The following is a 20,613-nucleotide window of genomic DNA, read 5'->3' on the forward strand; positions in this document are numbered from 1 at the left end:
CCATCCATCCTGAATAGAATAGCCGTACGTACTTTACGCGTGGCTAACGTAACAAAGAGCGCGTATTCACAAAGATCCTAATCGGTAGCACGACATTTCGTTCCCCCCCGAGCCGGCACACTCTGCTATTATATCCCCATTTATCACATAAACGCGCGGAATTAACGACCAGCGTAACGAGATGACAAGGGGTTGCTCTAAGATTAACCTAAAGATATATTAGAAAGTAATCATAATAAAAAGCTCCGTAGATATTATCTTGTCCATATAATAATAAACGATCGCTTTTTCGTTAAGTAAAAGTTTCTCCCGAAAACTTGTAGAAAGAGTCGCTGGCGGCGCATAATGATAATTGATTTCCTCCGATATTTACCGTAGGATGCGAACATTATGGGATTAGTGCCGTAGGCACAGACGCCTCGTGATTTGTGCGCTAACGATTGAAGATTTTTATCAGTGCCATGACCTTTCGGTTCAAACACGTGCCAAATCGGGAGATAGAACGCAGCGGAAGCAGCGACGTTATCACCGCGATGACGTTGTACATATGTAATGATGATAAGTGTATTAAAAGTCCGATCGATTTGGAGAACATTGGTCGCTATTTTTAATGGGAGGATTGCGGCGCGTAGTATGCGCGGCGACGTGACGTCAAGCGGTCGTTGATTACTTTTATTTCCGTGCGCGGAGTGTTGGTGGTGAATAAAATAGCCACATGTTGTTATCGTATAAAAATGTATTTAATAAATAACATCTAACAATGAAATAAATAGGGCTTGTAGCTCGTCTTTATGCACTTATGCATGTATCACAGAGCCGGCGTGGGATATTCATGGAGTAGGCAGGGATGTTAAGTACGAGAAGGTACGTTTGCCCTCGAAATTCACTCGTGTGTCGTACATAGACGCGCGATAATTCAAGATTCTCTCGCGTGCCTTCGATAACGAGATTGCCATTGGTGTCGATTCGATGTAGTTAATTTGGAGTCCAGTTTTCCTTCATTGAATTCGCGTAGAAGCGAATAACTGCGAAATTGTAAATTACTATTGACAATGAGAGACTTTTGTTGAAGAACTTTGGTGGGGAAAAGTTGGTTTCAAAATGATAAAAGTTCGCTATATAGAGACGTGACGCAAATCGTAAATTATTGGTCGTTTATCTGGTTCTCCCATTGTGGAAGGCCGTAAAGGAAAAGGACTGTCGTTCCAAGAGTGATGGCAATTTGAATTTTTGACGGATACTCTGAAACACTTGAATGCCGACTCTGCGTATACGTGTACACATACGCACAAGGACGAGTTTAAACATTGATACGCATAAATGCAACATCGGGCACTGGTCGTGCTCCGAGAAGCAGTGTTTCGCCGCAGACAATTCCGTAGACTTCTATTTCGCAATTTAAATAACTTGAGAGCCAAGTTGATGCACTTGTCTCCTCGTCCTCCTCCTTCCCTTCCTCGCTCTATCTTTCTTTGCTTTTACAGCGAAGTCCGCGCGATATAAGTTGCTGCTGATGCAAGTGTTACTTCCGTTGCGCTAATGGAAAGCACGAAATAACGGATGCGGAAGAGAACGGGGCGTCTGGTTATTATTCAGAAATCGATGTAGCCCGCTGACATTCAAGTACGGTTACATCCGCGACTATGTTACTTAATTGAGTTTCGTACGCTGTATCTCGGGGGGGAAATAAATTAGGCTTCCTTTGTACATTTATACAGAATGGCATCCGGTGCCGCTCGCGTAATTACGCGAGAACGTGAGCTGACGATCGTGGCCCAGCCTCTCAGACCCCGGTGATGCTGTGCAGCCAGGGCTTGAAGAAAGTCGTCCTCATGTACACACCCGGTAGATACGGGGCCGCGCATTTAATGCCGTGAGAAACAGTCCCGACTAGGAACCATCTGCCGTCCGGTCGTTCCATCACCAGCGGGCCACCACTGTCACCCTGAGGACAATCATTTACTGTTGTCTACAATTGTTTGCGCGATACTTACTTTCAATGTTAACATTTCGGGACGCAAGACATTTATTATTATATGCAACATCGGGGGGTGGCAAACAAGTTAAAGGTACAAGAATTATACGAAACAGAAAAGAGAATATCCCGCAACAAGATAATAATAAACACAGGCAAAATTGAAAATGAAAAGTAAACGGGTAAATGTAATTAAAAATGGTAATATGAATATTCTGCGATAGAGAAATTGAATTACTCAGCGTGGGATTAAACAGTGGCGCCGATTAAGGCTGATAACAAGTGCGTTTAATATTTCTCTCCAGAATGAAAAATAAGACCTAGGAGAACGAGTAGGTAGCGAACGATAGACTGATATCATACTGAAGCTTCGCACGTGCAGCCGACGAAGTAATCATATTATTTGTCGTGAGGCAAGGATCAAAGGGGCACCGCTAACAGCGGGAACAGTTAATAAAGCTAATGGAATACAACGGGGAGCAACTCATCCGATTACCTCGCAAGAATCCTTCTGGCCATTAGCGTATCCAGCACAGAGGAAGCTATCCAAAATCAATTTCGCATGATCGGCGGTTTGGAACATCTCCTGGCAAACCGAGTTCTCCATTATGGGCACTTGGACCTCCTGCAGCACCGACGGCACGCCACCATCTGTCGAATGTAGTGCTACCGTTAGTGAAGGACCTTGACGGCGAATTGACGCGCGAAAAGAAAGTCACAATAGAACCGCGGGCAGAATTCGGGCGCGTAGGAGGCGCTACACGAGAGTCATCGTGAAAGTTGTTACTCTGCTCTCGTCACGGTAACCTGTTCCATTTCGTACTTTCTAGTCGTGCGGGAAATTTACCGTATGAATTATATACATACAAAGGCGCTCGCAACTCGCAAATTGGATCGACGAAAAATCGATACTCACTGTATTTAAGCCGGCCCCAGCCCGTGACCGTCGCCATTCGGCCGGTGAAGTCGATGCCGTCCTCCGGCATGCAAATCGGCACGATGTGCTCGTCAAACTGCACCGGCGACTCCAGCTCGAGGAGCGCCAGGTCATTCTCGAATGTCGCCGGATCGTAGCCGCGGTTCACGACGACGCGGCGAATGTTTCTCGTTACGCTGCGCTTCGACTCCAGCTCACCCGAGATGTCAAATTCACCGAACACCGCGACCAACGAAGCTAGGAAGCTGCTAGGAAGAAATTGATAAAAATTGGTGTCATAAATCTGGACGTGAAATCTTCATATCTTCATATTCTTCATTGAGTAAAATAACAATAGGGGTTGAAAATTGTTACTTTATAGAGATAGAGAGAGAGAGAGAGATTTATATACATTTATGTAGATTTAATATGGTAGCTCTAGACAGGTAAATTATTCAGAATTATTACCAATTTTCGGTGAAGCTTAAAGTAGACTTTTGTAACTTACCCTGGTTGACAATGGGCTGCTGTTATCACATATTTATCAGTGATAAGTACACCTCCGCATTTATTCTTCGTAAACAAGCCGAGCCAGGTCGCCTCGCGAACCAAGACCTGCCATGGCCATTCTCCGAACTGCGCGCCTTTTCCGCCAACAATTTTTCCCGATCTCGAGACCAACGGTCTCACGCCGCATTCTGTTATCGCAATAAGTATTATGTTGACCGTAATAACAGTCGTGTGACGGTGGCGATTAATAATTTTCGTAAAGGATTTGAAACACGAGTTACATGAGGTTTAGTGAAAAAATAGAAAAAAAACGATTCCGATTTAGATGTTCGGATCTTTTATTTATAAAAAGTTTTTACAAGAGGACTTTGCAAACTTGTCGACTGCTCACTTACGAGTCCGAAAGTCTGGCGCGGCCGTCGTTTCTGGAACGCTGCTTTCAGTCGTGTTCGGACTCGGTTCTTCCAGCAGAATCGCTTGCGTGCTGCTGGCCGGCGTGGTCGTGGCTTTCCTGGTCGGTTTCGGGCGTCTCGTCGTTGCCTGGCTGGGCCTCTTCGTCGTGACGCTCTGCGATGTGTTTGGCTTAGGTCTCGGAGTAGTCACTTTAGTGGGACGCGCTGGCTTCTCGGACGGCCTTTCGGTCGACGGTTTCTGCGTGGAGCGAGTAGGCCTCTTCGTGGTTGCGGATGGCCTCTTCGTCGTCGCCGCCGACGACGACGACGATGACGACGGTCTAGTTGTGGGCCTTCGCGTGGGTTTTCTTGTCGTAGTGTTTCCACTGGTCGGTCTTTTCGTTACGGTAGAAGACGTTGTTGAGGTCTCTACGGTGCCATTCCGAGTGTAGACCATTTCTTGCAAGTTCTAAAGAAATACGAAGAATCAGGAGAGAACAACGAATTATATGTGTGTACTCCAATGTATGTTAGAAACGAGACATTTATTTATCTCGAATTGTCGTTTTCTATATCACTCGAGCAAAAATACGTAAATGGGGTTCATAAAAGGTAAAACCTTCCGAAAGCAAGAGAGACTGGAGAATGGCAAAGTAACGAGCTCAATGTTCTAGTTGAGTATAAGAATAATGAGACGTCGATGTAAACTGTGTTTATCCACTCGTGACGCTGACAGCACTGAAAGTTAAGCTACGTGCGCGTAAAGCTCAAAGCAATCTAAAACTTCGTCAAAGAGCGCGGAGCATAAAACTCTCGCTGGGAAAAACAAATTATCTTGTTACCTCGAAGGTACCCTGCAGCGACTCGACGAGCTTGTTAACGAAAGCGTCCACTTTGTTCGTCAGCACGTCGTCCTCGACGAACGTGGGTGTCGGAATATCATGTTCGCTGATCAATTCGATATCCGGATACCCGGTGTTGTTGTACGTCTCGACGATCGTCGGCTTCTCCTGCTGCGAGATCGGCATGGAGATGTTGAGATTCGGATTGCGCACCGGCGGGAAGTTGATAAGGTCGTCCGGCGCCGCAGTCTCGTCGTCGCAAGGTGCAGCGGTGGTAGATTTCGTGGTATCCTTGAATATAATATTGTTAATCGGCGTCAGATTGTTGTTCGACCAATTGACGCTGGACGTCGCCGGCTTGAGATTGAACGTCGGCTTGCTCGACCATGATGAGACGGTGGTCCAGATCACGGGCTTCTTCGTGCTCGGCCGAATTTTCGTGCTTGAGGTTTCCGCCGCGAACGCCTCGGTGCTGACGTCGACTATCGGTCTCGCGCTGGTGCTGTCCTTCAAGTTGACGCTGATGTAGCTGGTGGAGACCACGTTGTTGTTGGCGACGTTGGAAATAACGGTGCTGATGTTGTGAGTTATGGTAGTAGACACGCCGGGTTTCTTGGTGATTAACGTGATAGGTCTAACGGGAGTGGTTTTAATCGAAATTGGAGCGGGCTTGCTGGTTGTGCCCGAAGGCTTCCTCGTGACGGGCTTCTGAGTAGTTTGCGTGGTGTAGCTCGTTCCAAGCGGACCGAGGACTATCACCGTCGGCGCCGGAGGGTTCGTCGTAGGTCGGTTGCTGATGAAACCGCTGCTGGAAGCGCCGAGGTAGGTTTGCGTGGACGGCCGTGAGCCGTATGGCCCGCTCGAGGTCGGATAATGCGACGCGTAAGTCGTCGCGGTGGGTACGAGCTCGTAGTTGTAGTACGCCGAGGAAGGTTTGGGCTGCAGGGAACCGGGCTTGTAAAACGGGAAGGTCGAGGATGCGGGCGTCGTGGGCCGATAACTCGAAGAACTGACTTTGACGTGATGGGTAGGTTTCGAGGTCTCGTCGATACTCACCCAGGCCTGTACCGGCGAGGAATTGGGAACCGGTAGCGTCACCGACACGTCCGAATTCGGCGTAGTGTCGTTCAAGATGGAGATTATATGATTAATGGCAATTTCCTCTTTGTCGAGAACGTCATCCTTTTTCTTGTTGCCCGACGGCAAATCGTATATAATGGTCGGTACCTTCACCAGATCGTCGTCTTTGATGCTGGAGGAGGTCATCGGCGTGGTGGCCTCGACCATTTTCGTAGACATTTTCTTCTCGAATGTGCTTGCCAGCGGTGTGCTCGTGAGCTTCTGCACGTTGGTGTACAGCTGCGTTACCACAGGCATACTGGTTATCACGGACGTCGATTTGGGAGCTTGCGACGTGGAAGTCGACTCCATCGTGGAAGATGTAGGCTGCTCCGAGAATTTGATCCACACGCTTCCGTCCTGCGTGACCTTATCGATCGGCGCTTGAGTGGAAGAGGGTCGGAAGATCTCGTCCGGATTGTTGATCTCTTCGAGCGCTGTGCCGTTCTCGTTCAACAATATCGTCTCTGGAACATTGTGATCGTTCTGGCTCAGTCCATGCGAGAACAATGCCGGAAGCTGGTCGACTGGATCCGCTATTTGCAGAATCTGATCGGAGTTTAGCAGCGTAGCAATCGGATTCACCGCCGACGTATCTTGATGATCCTGGATATCGTTATTAGAATCGGAATGCGTTAACAGCCCCGGCAATCTCAAGTCATCGACGATATCCTGCTGACCCAGAAGAGCCGGGAAGTCCTGGGCCAACTGACTCACGTCCGCCTGTTGGGGCAACTGTGTCTTTTCGGCGTTGTTTGCCGCGTCGGGCGAAGAGCCCTGATTCGAACTGGAGATCTTCGTGTATATCGTTTCGTCGTCGCTCGAGACACTCGGCTTATCGGTCTTCGTAGCCTCGCCGCCCGACGACATCGACACGCCAATCGGCGTGCCGTCCGGGTTCAGCAGGATAGGTATGTCGGGTACGTGGTCGATCTGATGTAGTTCGAGAAGCTCCTCGGTACCGAGCGGATCATTGCCGCCATTCGTCGAGCTCTTCGGCGGTAATTGGCAGCACGCACCGAAGAGGAAGCCGTCCATGCAGGCGCCGACGACCTCGCCGTTACGCCGCGTGCATTCGTAATTAAACATGCATATCGCCGGCTCGCTCGACTTGATGCGCGACGGCAACGACGGCCGGCACGCCTTCGGTACTATCGTGTAGCCGCCAAACAGCTTTCTGCCTAAAAGATAATTAGAGCGAAAGGTTAATCCTGGGATTCGTCATTTTCCTCTGCGTTCTATCTCGAATTAATTTGAAATTCGGGCGAAGATACAGCGTATTTCATATTAAGAGAAGCTCGCGGGATATTTTTGCAAATTTGGCCGTTATTTTGCGTGCATAGTAACGGAGAATTTTCGCAATTTCTGAAAGCGGAAGGAATAAGAGGTAATTTACATAAAATAAATTATTATTGTGGCATGCTGCGAAGAAGAGGCGCCCAAAGTCCGCTCCGTTTGGTATTTGGGTTGTGGAATAGTACCGTGTAGCACGTAGCTCGAGATACTGCCCCAAATTTCGGTTCACCCTTGAAGAGAAATCGAATATCGGATCGAGGATTTATTGGCTGCGATATGCAACCCATAGTGGAGACGTTAAATAACCGTTTTCGCGTCGGCCAAAAATATATGGACGTCGTTTATCTTGCAACATTTCCGTTTTAGCCACCGGTGTTGCAACAGAATTGACCGAAGCAAGGAGGGTATAAATAGCTATCGCGTAGACATTGATTCATTTAAGAAAGGAGAACGAAAGAAAGATTATTGAAAGAAAAAAAACATATATATATATCTGTGTTTCCTCTTTAATTTTTGTACGATGGATTTGACGTCTTTTCTCTTGCTTGTCTCGTTGAGCACGCGAGAGAAAATATGAATCAGCGTCAATGTTGAGTTAATATCGGGATACACGGCGAGAAAACGTCGGTTACGAGATGCACGCCCGCTTGCGCGTGGCGTGGTGTTTGCACATACGCGGCTATCTCTTTTTCCGGTTATGCCTAGCTGACCAAAGCATAGACGAGCAGGCATGTAGGCTCCGCCGCACGTGCCTTCTACACGTTTGCACACTGCCGATATATGATGACCTACTCCGCGATCCGTCCGCGATGCTTGTCTGGATACTCGCGGCCGGCGTTCCAGATTTTTGCTATGCGCGGGCTCTCGCGTCTTACGGATCCACCTCTTATTTATCAGTCTCGGTATGCTGCATTCGTTCGCCCTTTCCAAACAGCACGTACCCGAAGAACGTAAGCGCTGAAAACTCGCCGTAAAGTCCGAAAGACGTCCCACATTTCTTAAATGTATTACCTACACCTCCCAGGCGTCTCTCGAATCTTTTCGTTGTCGTATTAGGGAATTATATAAAATAAATATCAACGCGATAAATGTACAAAGTAATGACAATACAACGTGTATTAGGATAACGAAACGAAGTAAACATTTGCGCGGCGAGCTCTGTGTTTGCTGAACAAGGTACGTGAAACTAATATGTAATGATGATATCACGTTACGGCAGAGCGAGAAAGTTTTGAGCTCTTAATTGATTAGGAACTTGAAGAATTAAATTCGTACTTTCTACGTGCCAGGACTTTGGTACGCTAATACGTCCTCGCGCCAGATTTGCATATTTTTTTGCGGCGCGATCGCGATCGCGCACCACTCGACTTTCTTTCCTACGCGACGCGGAAGAGAAGAGAGTAGGTAATTTGCATTTTAGATTAGCTGCGGGATTGTGCACAATGTCGCGAGATACGGGTTGAGTACGTGATCCGCAGGAGCGCGATGTCCCATTCTGCGGCGCATAAGGCACCGCCAGTTATTGGACAATCTGTGTGCAATCTTTATGAAAGCATAAAGCGCATGCTGCTTGATTAATCATCGCGAGACGTGTGACGTAATAGCGAATATTAAACGTTCGATACTATGTATAATAGAAGTCCGCTTAAATCGGGAGAGCTTGGCATTAAATATACAAGACGCCCAAAAGCTTCGCAGCGAGCTCCGTGAATAATTTGTACGAGTTAAATCGAACGCATCGCGTTGCCGTACAAGCATTTTCTAAGATGCACTTCTAGTTTCGTGCAGATCTATCCGGATTATACCTTAGGTGGAGAAAAGAAGGAACGTTCGCGCCGTCAGTAGTTTATTAATCGCAATCAATAACAGGATCGCGAGAGAATGAGCATCTTGGAAAATATCAAGGTGTTAAACGAGTATCGCGATAAAGATGATGATGCACAATTTCCTGCGAGGTGGTGTGTAGTCTTTTATTTATTCCGCCGTAGCGTACCACAACTATAACATATGTTGCTGAGGACAAAATATATGTTGGGCGCGAAATATATGTTGGGGACAAATAGTAGCAATAATTAACCCGCTACGGTTAAACTTCGTGACTCCCGCATGCATTTCCCATGCGCATTTCCGCGCTGGCGTGCAACAGCGCATTTTAGAAACAGAAGATAAAAGTATAATACAGGTATTATTAATACATGTACATACGTAAAGCGGTACAATTAAAAAGATTCGTTCTATTCTAGATTTTGTATCATCTAAATCTACGCGAAGCTCTTTCAGCGTGACCTGAAATCTGACAATAATTATCAATAATTGATAAGATTAAGCTCGATAAAATTAATTTGTTGTAAACGTTCCAAAGAAATAAGTAGGCATATATTATTCTCTCCACGTTCTAAAATATTCTGCATCTTGTGCACTTATCGAAATAATTGGAGATATTTTTATTTTAATTTCTTTAAATCTGTCGTTCTTTTAATAAGCCCTTAAATGCTTTGCTTACTAAGCTGTATAAGCTTTATTCATTAAGCTTATTCACATGTTCGGACTCTCAATAAGAAAACGTTCGACTTTTGAGTAGATCAATATAGATTGATATAATGGATCGAAAGTGTAGCGAGAAGGAATTTCACGCGCCGCGAGAAATGTCATCGTAAATTGTTATCGAAGCAGCAAATGTCACCGCGAATGTCGCACGAGCCGCAAAACTCTCTTGACACAAATCAACGCGCGAAAGTGGAGAAAGGTGAATTTCTGATATATAGGGCATAGTCATCGCACATACGCTAATGAGCATTAAAATGCAGCTGCGCGTTTCATACGCGGAGGTTTGCATAGAATAATTTCGAGTCGGGAGAGAGAGAGCGTCTTTCAGACTTACGACGTTGGAAACTTGACGTGTTCGCTAGATGACATTCCAAAATTCGCTGTCAATAAATAAGAGTGTCCTAGAATCCGTCGTCTTTTCAATTGCGTTTAATGGGAAGCTTGAAGTCAATCTTTTCCTCGCAGCAGTCCCGTATAAAGAATTATCGTCACGTTTTTTTTATATCCGATATTAAATATGTCAAATTATAATTCAACTTCTCTTCATTAGGTTAATTAAAACGAGCTTGTTTTTGGTTCACATCTTCGAGGTGTAAATGTTCACAAATCGCTCATTACATAATTATTACGTTTAATAATTCGATATCGCTGTCGTCAAAATGATTGTCACGTTTTCAAGTTTATTCTTTATAAATGTGATATCGACAGCGCGCGCGCGCATGTATAATTGAGTGAATGTACAATACGAGGACCGATATTGCTTCGGCAACGCCGAAAGAAAGCCGCATCTCTTGAAATTTTCACGTGTTTCACGCAAACTTTAATGACCCTGGGAAACATCTCTCTTACGACTTTCGAGAGAACGCGCGAAACCCTAAGTAGAATACAGTGTCAATATTTGCCGTGCCAAAAATTGGTAAAAACGCGACGCGTTAAAACGTGAAACACTGACGCGCGGCTTTTCTCCGACGACCCTTGACCTTCCTCTCACGCTCGCCGGAAGGGACCGAAAGCGACGTACGTGAGACATCGATATTCGCGCAGCTCGGCAGAAAATCGAATTTCACCTCGTCTGTACGCTCAACGCGCGACCGGAATAAATGGCATATAGCGAAAAGCTTCCTTCTCGGCTCCACCTCTCTGTTGATTTTGCTCAAAGAAAGATGGAAAGTAGAATTTGGTGTCAGTAATGACCGCCGACTTTAGCGTATCATTTCGTATACGTGCCATGGACACCGGCACGCATGTTAACGAGAATGTATGTGCGAGAACAATTTGTAAAAGTAGAAATCCGAGTTTGCTTCGTTTTCGCGTTACTCGCGGATTCCTTATCTTTTAACGTAGTAAAGAACAAAGAATTACTATGTGGGAAGAAAGGCATGGGTTGGAAAAATTTACCTAAGCATGTTACCTTATTCTTGCCGGCTTAATTTTAATGTTTTAAATATATATGGAAGAGAAAGAGACACGTGAATAATATTCATCCGACAAGTTAGGAAACGTTTAAATATACTTAGCCATATTTGTTAAAGTAAATGCAGTCATGCGAAATGCAGTTGATAATTACCTTCATTTCGGGGCGTCCAGGAGTGAGAAAAGACGCATGTCAGAGTGAGGAAGATGAACAGCAGACAGACACCTTTCCCAGCAACCATCTGTAATGATAAAGTATTTGAAGAAAATACTTTTATCTTATTAATAAGGGAAAACACGGATACTCGTCTCTTGGAAGATTCACAGTGGTTGTATAATATTAAAGAGTCAAGTAGACTTAAGATTAAGAAATTCTTATCAAACTTAAAGACAGCTCTGCTTTAAGTCAACGTTAATTTATTTATAAAGACGGCCCTTGGCACCAGCTCAACGACGATCTTAAAGTACCCTTCAGTTTTAAACCTGACTTTGAGACATAAAATGTGACGCAAGAGATATGCGCTTATATCCACAAGAAAGAGCGGATACAAGTTACAATTTTCCTCGCAGATGCGAACTTGCTTATCCTATCCATTAAACGTGCATTATGTTTCTAGCTAGAAAATTTCTCCTCTCTCACAATGACGTAAATGAATTCAAGTATAAAGTAAGTGAGAGATAGCGCTCGCATTTTTATAGAAGATATTTATTTTATCAATTATATCACTTGGCTCCTTTCAAGTGAGCAATTTATAAAGATAACATCTGACGAGTAGAGACCGCGTTTGTCTTTCTTTTTCTTTTTCTCTCTCTCTCTCTCTCTCTCTCTCTCTCTCTCTCTCTCTCTCTTTAGGTTCATCTTCAGCATTATCGTTTGGCAACCGTAATTTTTCAGATCTGATTACCAGATCTACATATCGGTATATATTTGTCTCTGGTAACGGTACAAAGATATCGGCCTCTCGCGTATGGCCTACGCCAGAAAAACTGGGAATCGTAAGATGCCTTCCATCGCGCATTCCCCCTTAATTTTATTTCGCGGAATTTTAACAGCTACTAATACTTTGCAGCAATTTATATGCATTAAATAACATTTATTATTCAAAACTCAATTAAATCCTTTATAGCAAATTATTTTCAAAACTTAAAAGGTTGGATGCCATAATACAGATAACGTAGATAATTATCATTCATATAAAATGGATATTGATTACAATATTAAAGCCGAAGATAATGAGGCGTATAATATTACATCAAATGGAATTGTAAATTAGAGTGATATTAAATTTAATTTAATTATAGCGCATATATTTGAAAACAAATAGCACGTATTTATCTTTATATGCATATAAATTTGTGCTCATTTTGTTGAAAAAAATATCTTCATTGCGAGGAAAAATATGATTTATGCTCGATTCATTTAGCGTGTCGTGTTCAATTATAGTTATTGATTCACGAATAGGCGAATTCAATGACAATGTAATACTCGTAATGGATGAATATGCAAAGGGTTAACCAATATTTCACAAACACGGATCAATGCTCCTTCTACATCGCGTGGGTGTACGCTTGCACACACCAAAAAAAAACGCAACTGGTATATGTAACCGTGAGTAGTTCTCTATTAATAATTTTTGCAAGGAGCAAAAGGTCAAAAAAGGTTTACGGGCGCCATTATAGTTTATAAAAATACAAATTCGTAGCTAATTCAATCTAGGAACAGTACGGATCGAAATAGAATTAGCCGGCGTTAACCGAGATAAGGGCAAATCGTACTGTTAAACTTTTCAACAAGGAGCGTGTGCCTTTCAATTTGCCTCCTCGCCAAATTCACATTCGCAGACCCCTCGAAATTCCACGGGATCGAGACGGCGCGTATACACACGCACCTTTCGCACGCGGGTCAAAATGTACGGGGAGCAAACATATCGCCTCGGACCCACGTATCTCTTCCTCCTCGGAGAGCTTCACGCTCACGGGCAAACACGGGCGCGCGCGTACGTGCGAGACGACGGGGCTGCATGCGTGTATCAGCGAAATCCCGTTACAGTCAGTCACACAGGCTCGACGTACGATAACCGTGGACGAGGCGGAGGAACGGGAACGAGGTATCGGAGGAACCTGAAGGTAAAGTCGCCGCAGATCTTCGGCGAAGAGGCCTTGATGGGCGAGACGAAGGCGGAGAACGGAAAGACGGTGAGGAGCAAGGATACGAGAATGAGCGTCGGGCGAGTCGCTGGTCGCCTTAACGTACAGGTTCACCAAGGCACTGGTGACCCAGTTACCAAATCGCCCCAACATTCTGTCTCATTCCCGCTGCGGTCTTGTTAAGCCATTATAAAGCCCATTACAAAGTGCAACGTGTCACGCAGATCGTCGTTCATTTACATCATCTTGGCAGTGAAAATACACGTGTCCGCGGATTTAAGCTGCCGCGCCCCGATACTTGCAATTCCAATTTTTGTAACAAATTGCATCTGTATTCCGAACTTAAAAAAATGGACCGAGAAGGCGCGGCGGTATCGAAACTGAGTTTTATTACAAGCTCTGTGGGGATAAATTGTTACGACGAGGACAACTATGGGACTCACGTAGCGATTGCTTGGTTGACCACCAAATGATGGTTTCGATACAAGCTATGATAATGATTTCGTCTACGTAACGTAAGGCCCGTTCGTGCCGCTCTGATTTTTAATGCGATCCGTTAAAGCGAACTGTTGTTCCGCACAGGCACGAGAGCTGATATGACTATTAATACTCTCGCCTGTTAACCTAAAAACTACGAAACATCCGGTCGATTTATACGATTAAACGTACCATGATTATGCTAATTTCATTAAGTACCGAGCAATTATGTTAATGTCATTAAATGTACCGGAATTGTATTATGCGACTCGCATTCGCATTTTAAATTATGCCGTTTAATCCGCTCCTCGGCAAGGTACATATTTAAAGAAATAAATAACCGAAGCCAAACTGGCCGGGTTAAAAACGTTTAACGAAACACTTGGCGACGAGAGCTTTGTCAGCCGGGAGAAATTCATAGCGGTAATAAGAAATATACGCTCCATTTTACTTTTACACATGTACCATATACCAAGAACTTTTACAGCGCAGAAACGATCGTAGATTATGTAAGATATATAACGATCAACTTTATTAGCATAATCCATAATTACGAAATACTCTACTTAAGCGTAAGGTTAAACACACTTCATTATGCACGGCTACCTTGATTCAGGGTCGATTGAATAATGATAACGTTGGTATATCGCGTAACAGTTGCGCACGCTACGCGACTTACATCGTGAGAACGTTTACGCTGTTAACACACAAGTGCGGGCCTTTCGTACGCCCTACGTGCGGCCCCGTGAATACGCGGAAGTCACTTTCGTTGTGTTTCGTTTTCGCGCAACATTTTCCCGGTCGTTGTCGGCGATTATGCCAATCAGCTCGAGAATTGAGCGCGTTCGCTCCCAATAGCTCGTCCTCCTCTTCACTTTTCAGTCCCGTCTTTTCCCTTTTACACCGCGAAGTACAGAGTTACACGTGCACGCGTATTACTTATGTTAAATGTGTATTGTATACAAAGTACACGTATACATAAAATTTTCTCATCTCTCGCTGCTACGTTTATTGATCGCCGACAGCGCAAAACCGCGACGCGCTGCATTCCCGCGAACATTACTTTCTGGGCTATCTGCTGCGGCGATCAATGGTAAACGAGTCCTCCTCTCGGCATGCTCCTTACCGCCGGCAGAGAAGGTGTACGAGGGGAATTCCCCCGGTGAATCGGAAAAATGTCGGCGGGAAAAGACGGCGGGATCCGCGTGTTCTCGCCGCGCGAGAATCTTCGCGCCCGTCATACAGATCCTCGCCGAGAGGATCCTCCGGCAACCTCGACCTCCGGCGAGGTGCGAGGGAAAGAATCGAAAATTCTTCCGCGTTCATTGGCCGTCCGTCAATGCCGCGCTGTGCATATGCACGCAGAGAGACACGCAACACGTACGGAGCCACGGAGAAAGCTTAGTTCGACGTGATTGGATCTTGATTATTGGATCTGGGTGACCCGATTGCCGCGACGGGGGCTTCCACGTCTTCGACAACCTGTCGCCAAGTTCCTCAACGATGGATGCTACTGTTAACGATCGATCATACGTGCGTGGGTGATTGATGACGCCGAAATGTCCATTAAAGCGTTCATTTAACGCTAAAGGTTACGACAGAGATCAATGACTCCTATTTCCAATTTACAGCTCGTCACAACTTGGCTAGGTATAACTGGAGAACTTTGTGATACCGTTAGCGTCTTGGAATTTTTGCCATGAAAGTAATTTTACGAGTGAAAGAGGATTTTTTTCTTCTCACCGGAGGGAAAGATCTTCACACGAATCAGCCTCGTTTCCGCGGCTCGTTTTTCGCGGATAAGCGCGATTTGAATTAATTCAACAGATCGGAACATCTTTGGCCTCCATTTTCTCTCCGCGAGTGCAAGCACGAGCGTCAATTATCGGAGACGACGGTGATTAGCGAAATAATCTGAGAAAGTAGGGAACCCGTGCCATTCGAATGGAACACAGAAGTCCGCCGAGTGACCGCGCGAAACTAGACCTAGGACGAAGATGCAGACGGTCGCTGCTTTCACTCGATCGTTTAAGACATTTCGAGCGCGATCGTTCGTGCAAAACCGATCGATTCCTTCTGTGCCCGTTTCAACGCGGAAGGCTCAATATCCGACTTCGCTTCGTACGAAACATCGAAAGTGATAGTCGCTATTGTACGCGCCAATGTCGACGGCACGAAAAGCCGCGTAATCATTTGCGGTTTATCGACGCGATTTTGTTACGAGGAGGCTTTTTCGCCCACGGTAGAAGGTCTGCTTTTTAATAGAATTTTTATATATTTAAATTTCAATGAACAATCGCTTTTACACAGGTTGAAATCAGTTGGCCTCTTTGTATAATTTCACGTTTCATAATTTCGAAAGCGTACTTTTATAAATTACTTTTTGTTAGACCTACAACGTTGATTTCTGTGCTAATTATAGAGTCTATTTGATTAAAATCACAGTTGAAAATGTTTTGTACATTAAAGCCGTGAAGAAATATTGAAATGTCCACGTAGAGGAATCGTGACTTATGTGTTTAAAGAAAAATCAGTGGAGCGATTTCATTCCCTTTTCCGAGTTTCGAGGATTTTCAGAAATTTCTGTTGCGTGTGAATGAACTTTCCAAAGCGTGTTACGAATGCAAATCTTTTTTCTGCGAGTTAACCGGTAAAAGGCACATAAGCGTTAAATGCGCGAATGAGTCTACATGATTGGAAAGAGTGACAACGAACTGTCGAAGCCTCGACAACCGTTACGACCCGCCACCACATGCTCGGGTACACATTCGACGTGTGTGAAAGATGTGCGCGCTAAGCACTGTTAAGGGTCAACGTAAAAGATTTTTCGCCCACTTAATGTCTCATCGGGTATGCGAGAAAATTGTGGGAATCGTTTTAAAAGTGAAAATATCTCGATTACTAATCGGCTATGATTTCTTCATGATCTCTTTTCTTAGACTTCACGCGCGGGGTCCTCGGTTAAATTAAGAGTATTCATATATAACAAGGAATAAAAAAAGGACAGGTAAAAACGAAATGTGTGAGGAATACGATAGGTGAACAAGTAAAAACTAGCACCAAAAAAAAACGTCAACGCCCTTTACTTCCCTACCCTAGCGGAAACATTTCTATAAATAACTACAAAAACTTTACTTAAAATAGAAATTTTTATATCTTTGTTGAAACATTAATTTTTTTTGTAAAATTATCTACGAAATAATACCACAAATTACAATGTTTTCAAATCAGGAAATTATTGCAGGTAGTGTTTCATGAAAGTGTAGAATTTTGTAAAAATTAGTACAAAACTTCACTAGTTTTAAAAATTTGAGAAACAACAAAATCTTAAAGAATTAAAACATCTGCTTACTTGTAGAATATCACAAAAATTAACAAAAGTATTCAAAATCTAGCATTTTCATGTCGATTTTTATAACACTTTTATAATTTACGTAGAATTTCTTATATTCTGGCAGTTATATTTAATTTGTAGAATTTTGTAGAATTATTTCCGGCAGGGTAGTAACACGTGGTACTTAATATATGTTTCCTAAACGCGTTTAGATACGTTTAGGAAACATATACAAAAGTTACATGAACCACCACGTATTAGGGTTTATTATCCTGTCAGCTTGATAATTTTTACCGAGCGTAACTGTGCATACGCTCAAGATTCGCCGGTTTTACGCGTTACCGTTGCTGCGTGCACGCACGAAACTGGCTACGTAAAACTGGAAGCGTAATTCGCGCGACGCGGACTTCTCTCGTGACTCAAGTGCGCGCGTTTCACGGTCGGTGCATCTCGCCACGGTGCGTCTCGTCTGCCGGCGAACGAGGGCAGGTCCGCGCGCGGCGTGCCAGGTCGTCCGATACCTGCGATACCTGTTACTTGCGTCATCGATTTGTGTGCCGCGGCTCTTCCTGGCAACTTTCGGCGTCTAGCTCGGGCAGACGCGTCGTGTCGGGCCCGCGCGCACGTTTAATGACGCGTGGCGAAGGATACGGGAGGGGAAAAAAAGTGTATAGAAGATCGAAATACCACGATGCAACGGGGCATGCCAAATGGTCTTCCACCTTGTGGAATGCATCGGAATGCGTTGTGTTAAGATCGAGAACCCCGGCTTTCTCCCGTTTTCTACGGCCAAATTACTATCCGCGTGATTACGCTGATTTCGACCCTGGTTTCGGTAGACAGCTCGATTTCTGGCGTCCGATAACGAATTTTATTACACCGCGTTTGAACTTTCTCTCCCGCGAGGGAACAAATTTATCGCAAACTAAAACGAATGCCGAATCATGTTTTTAAAAATATATATCGCTTTTACAAATATAAATATTGGGTTTATTTCAATTTTACGAAAAATATTGCGATGACACATTTATGTCACGTTTAAAATTTTAAATAGACAGATCCGTTAAAGCACTTGCTGTATTACTAACAATATTAATTAACATTGATTTATTTAATGAAACTGATATTATACGATATACTCAACTATTAGAAATATATTCGAATGAATCCTACATATATTATAATATAAATGATGCAGTTAAAAATTTTATTGCAATTATACAAAAGAATCTCGAAAAAAATAATTTGAAAGTGTGTCAAAAAGTTGATACGTATTTAATGCATAGTAATATATAAAACAAAAGGCAAGTGCAAATTACTCCATCGAAAAGTTCAAATATTAGATTCAAATTTTAATTAAAAAGATTCGCTTTAAATATTTAAAGAAATCAAAGATGAGCTTTTGGTTTCTCAAGAGACACGTCGCGTATCTCCTTTTCCTGTTTTATTTACGTAATTATTTGTATACGCCGCTCTTATTAGAAATTTACATCCGGCGAAATAGAGAAAATTGTTAAAAGCTCTCGAGAGTCGAGTGATGAAGATGGAGCAATTCCTCGAGTTGGCGCACGAGGGAAATTATCGCGCGCTCGTTCCACCAGCCGCACCATCGATCAAACAACCCCTTAAGGTCCGAGCCACTTACCGTGCAGCGCATTAACCTTGGGTGCAACCGAGAGGGCACGTTAAGCGCGTCTCATAACGTCGTTTTAATTCCGGCAGACGAAGGGTCCGCTCTTCCGGCCTGTTTCCGCGCGAGAGAGGAAACGCGACCTTGCCCTTGTCGTGGTCGGGATCGTCCCTTCTGCGCGGGGCTTCCCCTTGGAGAGATCACTGATCCCCTCCGCACTTCCTCACTGAACTTGCTCTCGTCTTGGAAGTCGATTCGTCGGCATGAATCGCGATCGAGATTTCGAACCGGTGGGCACCGACCTCGCGTGTCTCGAGCCTCTTATCGCGCGCGTTATCGCACTCGTCGATCGTCAGCGCCCATAGGCGGCATCGGCGATACCAAGACTCGTTCTCGTAGGACTAGCTACCGAAACCGATCGCACTTGGAAATGTTCTCTGTGACTCTTACGCGCTCGCACCAATCTGTACCGCGCGACCGTCCATCCGGCTAGCAAACGGGATGGTACCTGTCTGGCCGTCGTACCTTGTGCCACGGCATGTGTTGCTGGAATCGCATGGCTAAGTCATAAGCGGCGCCTTCGACGAAGATCGGTGGTGGTGGCCGGTCCGATGGTGGAAGTCGTTTATGGTGGTGGCAGCTCAACGTTCGACGGAAGCCCGGTTCAGTGAAGAAGGGGGGACCGTTTCACGGAGGACAGAAGCCGTCGAATGCGAGAGGGGGGGGGGAAGGGGGTCGGAAGGGGGAGAGCTGTCGGGGAGAAAGACAGAGAGAGGGAACCAGGAGAAACCAAAGTGGGTCAGTGGCCAGGTCACGTGGAGAAGAACGGGGCCCAACGTGCAGGACGGCGACACACTGTCCTACTCATCCACCGGTCGCTCTTGGCCGCTCCAGGTTCTGTCTGTCCATTCAGGAAACGCTTCGCGATACCATCGTGAAAATGAGATGCGATCCTACTCGATGTCTACTCTTCCCGTGGAAGAGAAGGAAATCTTCGATGGAAGAGCCAAATAAAAATCGCTCGATGAGCGCAATGACAGCGTATAGCCAGCTGATAATCTCAGCGACAAGACAGTTCATCAACCGCGCAGCCTTGTCGCCGGCTATTCTGTGTTGCGTTAACACTTACGGTTCCTGGCAAAAAAAAATGCTATATAACAAGAGCAGCAAATTGAATAGTTAGAAAATTTAGACTAATGCCAGTACCGTTTTTTAAATAAAGACGCTAACAATTATAGCTGAAATTGGATGGTTGCGTAATATCGCTTCCGATTCGATGCCGTGCGTGAAGATCTACTCCGTAAGCGCTCGCTTGCGGAAACAGTTAAATAAGTTTCATGCCTCTGGGGTTTCGTTCTATGGAAAGAAAATACATTTCCGACGGAGCTAGAATTCTAGTTGTACCATTTGTTCTTGTCTCGCTTGTGCAAAATGTTCCAGGCTTCCCGCGTCTCGTTTCATTCAATTACTTTTCAATGAAAATTATAGACGACAGTCTTTGTAACAAGTAGTCGTCCATTTGATATTCCTGTAACAATATATCGGGAACTTTATGTATTTTAATTAGAAAAAGCGAGCGATAATGCGTATCGCCTTTGAGAGCGGTCTGAAAGAGATAAACGAGGTTTCCCCTTATTACGTTTAAAAAAGTTCCAGAGTACTTTGTCTTCGTCGTAACTTACAGGAATTAATAAGTTTTCCTTATTAAGAAGATATAGAGCGGAGAAGCAAGCCGTAATGTAAACACAATTTTTCTGGCGTATTACAATGTTATTAACGGTTTCAAGTAAGCAATTAATACACCGGTAATATCCGTAATCCGTACATTATCAAATAGTTTTAAGGTAGTTCTTTCCCAAGTATGCTAGTCAAAATGAGACTTGACCAGTAAAGTTCAGTAGACGATGAATTCGTTTATATTAAATTCAAGAACGGATTTTTAAACACTATTGCTTCTCTCAGAATATAAAAGACCGATAAAGTAACAAAGAGTTACAGAAAATAAAATAGTATT

The 20,613-nt window shown here is 44.4% G+C and overlaps 2 protein-coding genes across 4 annotated transcripts in view; one reads left to right on the top strand and one right to left on the bottom strand.

Annotated features, from left to right (window-relative positions):
* Nucleotides 1-20,613, top strand: part of LOC105563359 — a 70,487-nt gene that overhangs the window by 11,928 nt on the left and 37,946 nt on the right. The gene's annotated exons all lie outside the window — the stretch shown is intronic.
* LOC105563361 (mucin-5AC) lies at nt 594-18,840 on the bottom strand. Of its 2 annotated transcripts, none has more exons than XM_012014896.1 (8): nt 18,615-18,840; nt 11,165-11,252; nt 4,636-6,935; nt 3,797-4,262; nt 3,400-3,589; nt 2,892-3,157; nt 2,472-2,626; nt 594-1,945 (listed from the first exon to the last, which is right to left on the bottom strand). In XM_012014896.1, exons 1-8 carry the CDS (start codon nt 18,624-18,626, stop codon nt 1,784-1,786), a joined length of 3,639 nt encoding a protein of 1,212 aa, XP_011870286.1. In that variant the 5' UTR covers nt 18,627-18,840; the 3' UTR covers nt 594-1,783. The 2 variants fall into 2 exon arrangements, with proteins under 2 accessions (XP_011870286.1, XP_011870285.1); XM_012014895.1 differs by having other exon boundaries at nt 2,892-3,160.

Source organism: Vollenhovia emeryi, unplaced genomic scaffold (assembly GCF_000949405.1).
Source record: "Vollenhovia emeryi isolate VEMERY1.0 unplaced genomic scaffold, V.emery_V1.0 DF939177.1, whole genome shotgun sequence".
Taxonomy (NCBI): Eukaryota; Metazoa; Arthropoda; class Insecta; order Hymenoptera; family Formicidae; genus Vollenhovia; species Vollenhovia emeryi.

What these genes read in the sequence shown, in the direction of transcription:
- LOC105563361 (XM_012014895.1), bottom strand. An exon ending in GCAGCCCATTGTCAACCAGG is followed by an intron (nt 3,161 to 3,399) that starts GTAAGTTACAAA and finishes ATTTCTTCCTAG; the next exon opens with CAGCTTCCTAGCTTCGTTGG. An exon ending in GCCAGAAGGATTCTTGCGAG is followed by an intron (nt 1,946 to 2,471) that starts GTAATCGGATGA and finishes GATTGTCCTCAG; the next exon opens with GGTGACAGTGGTGGCCCGCT.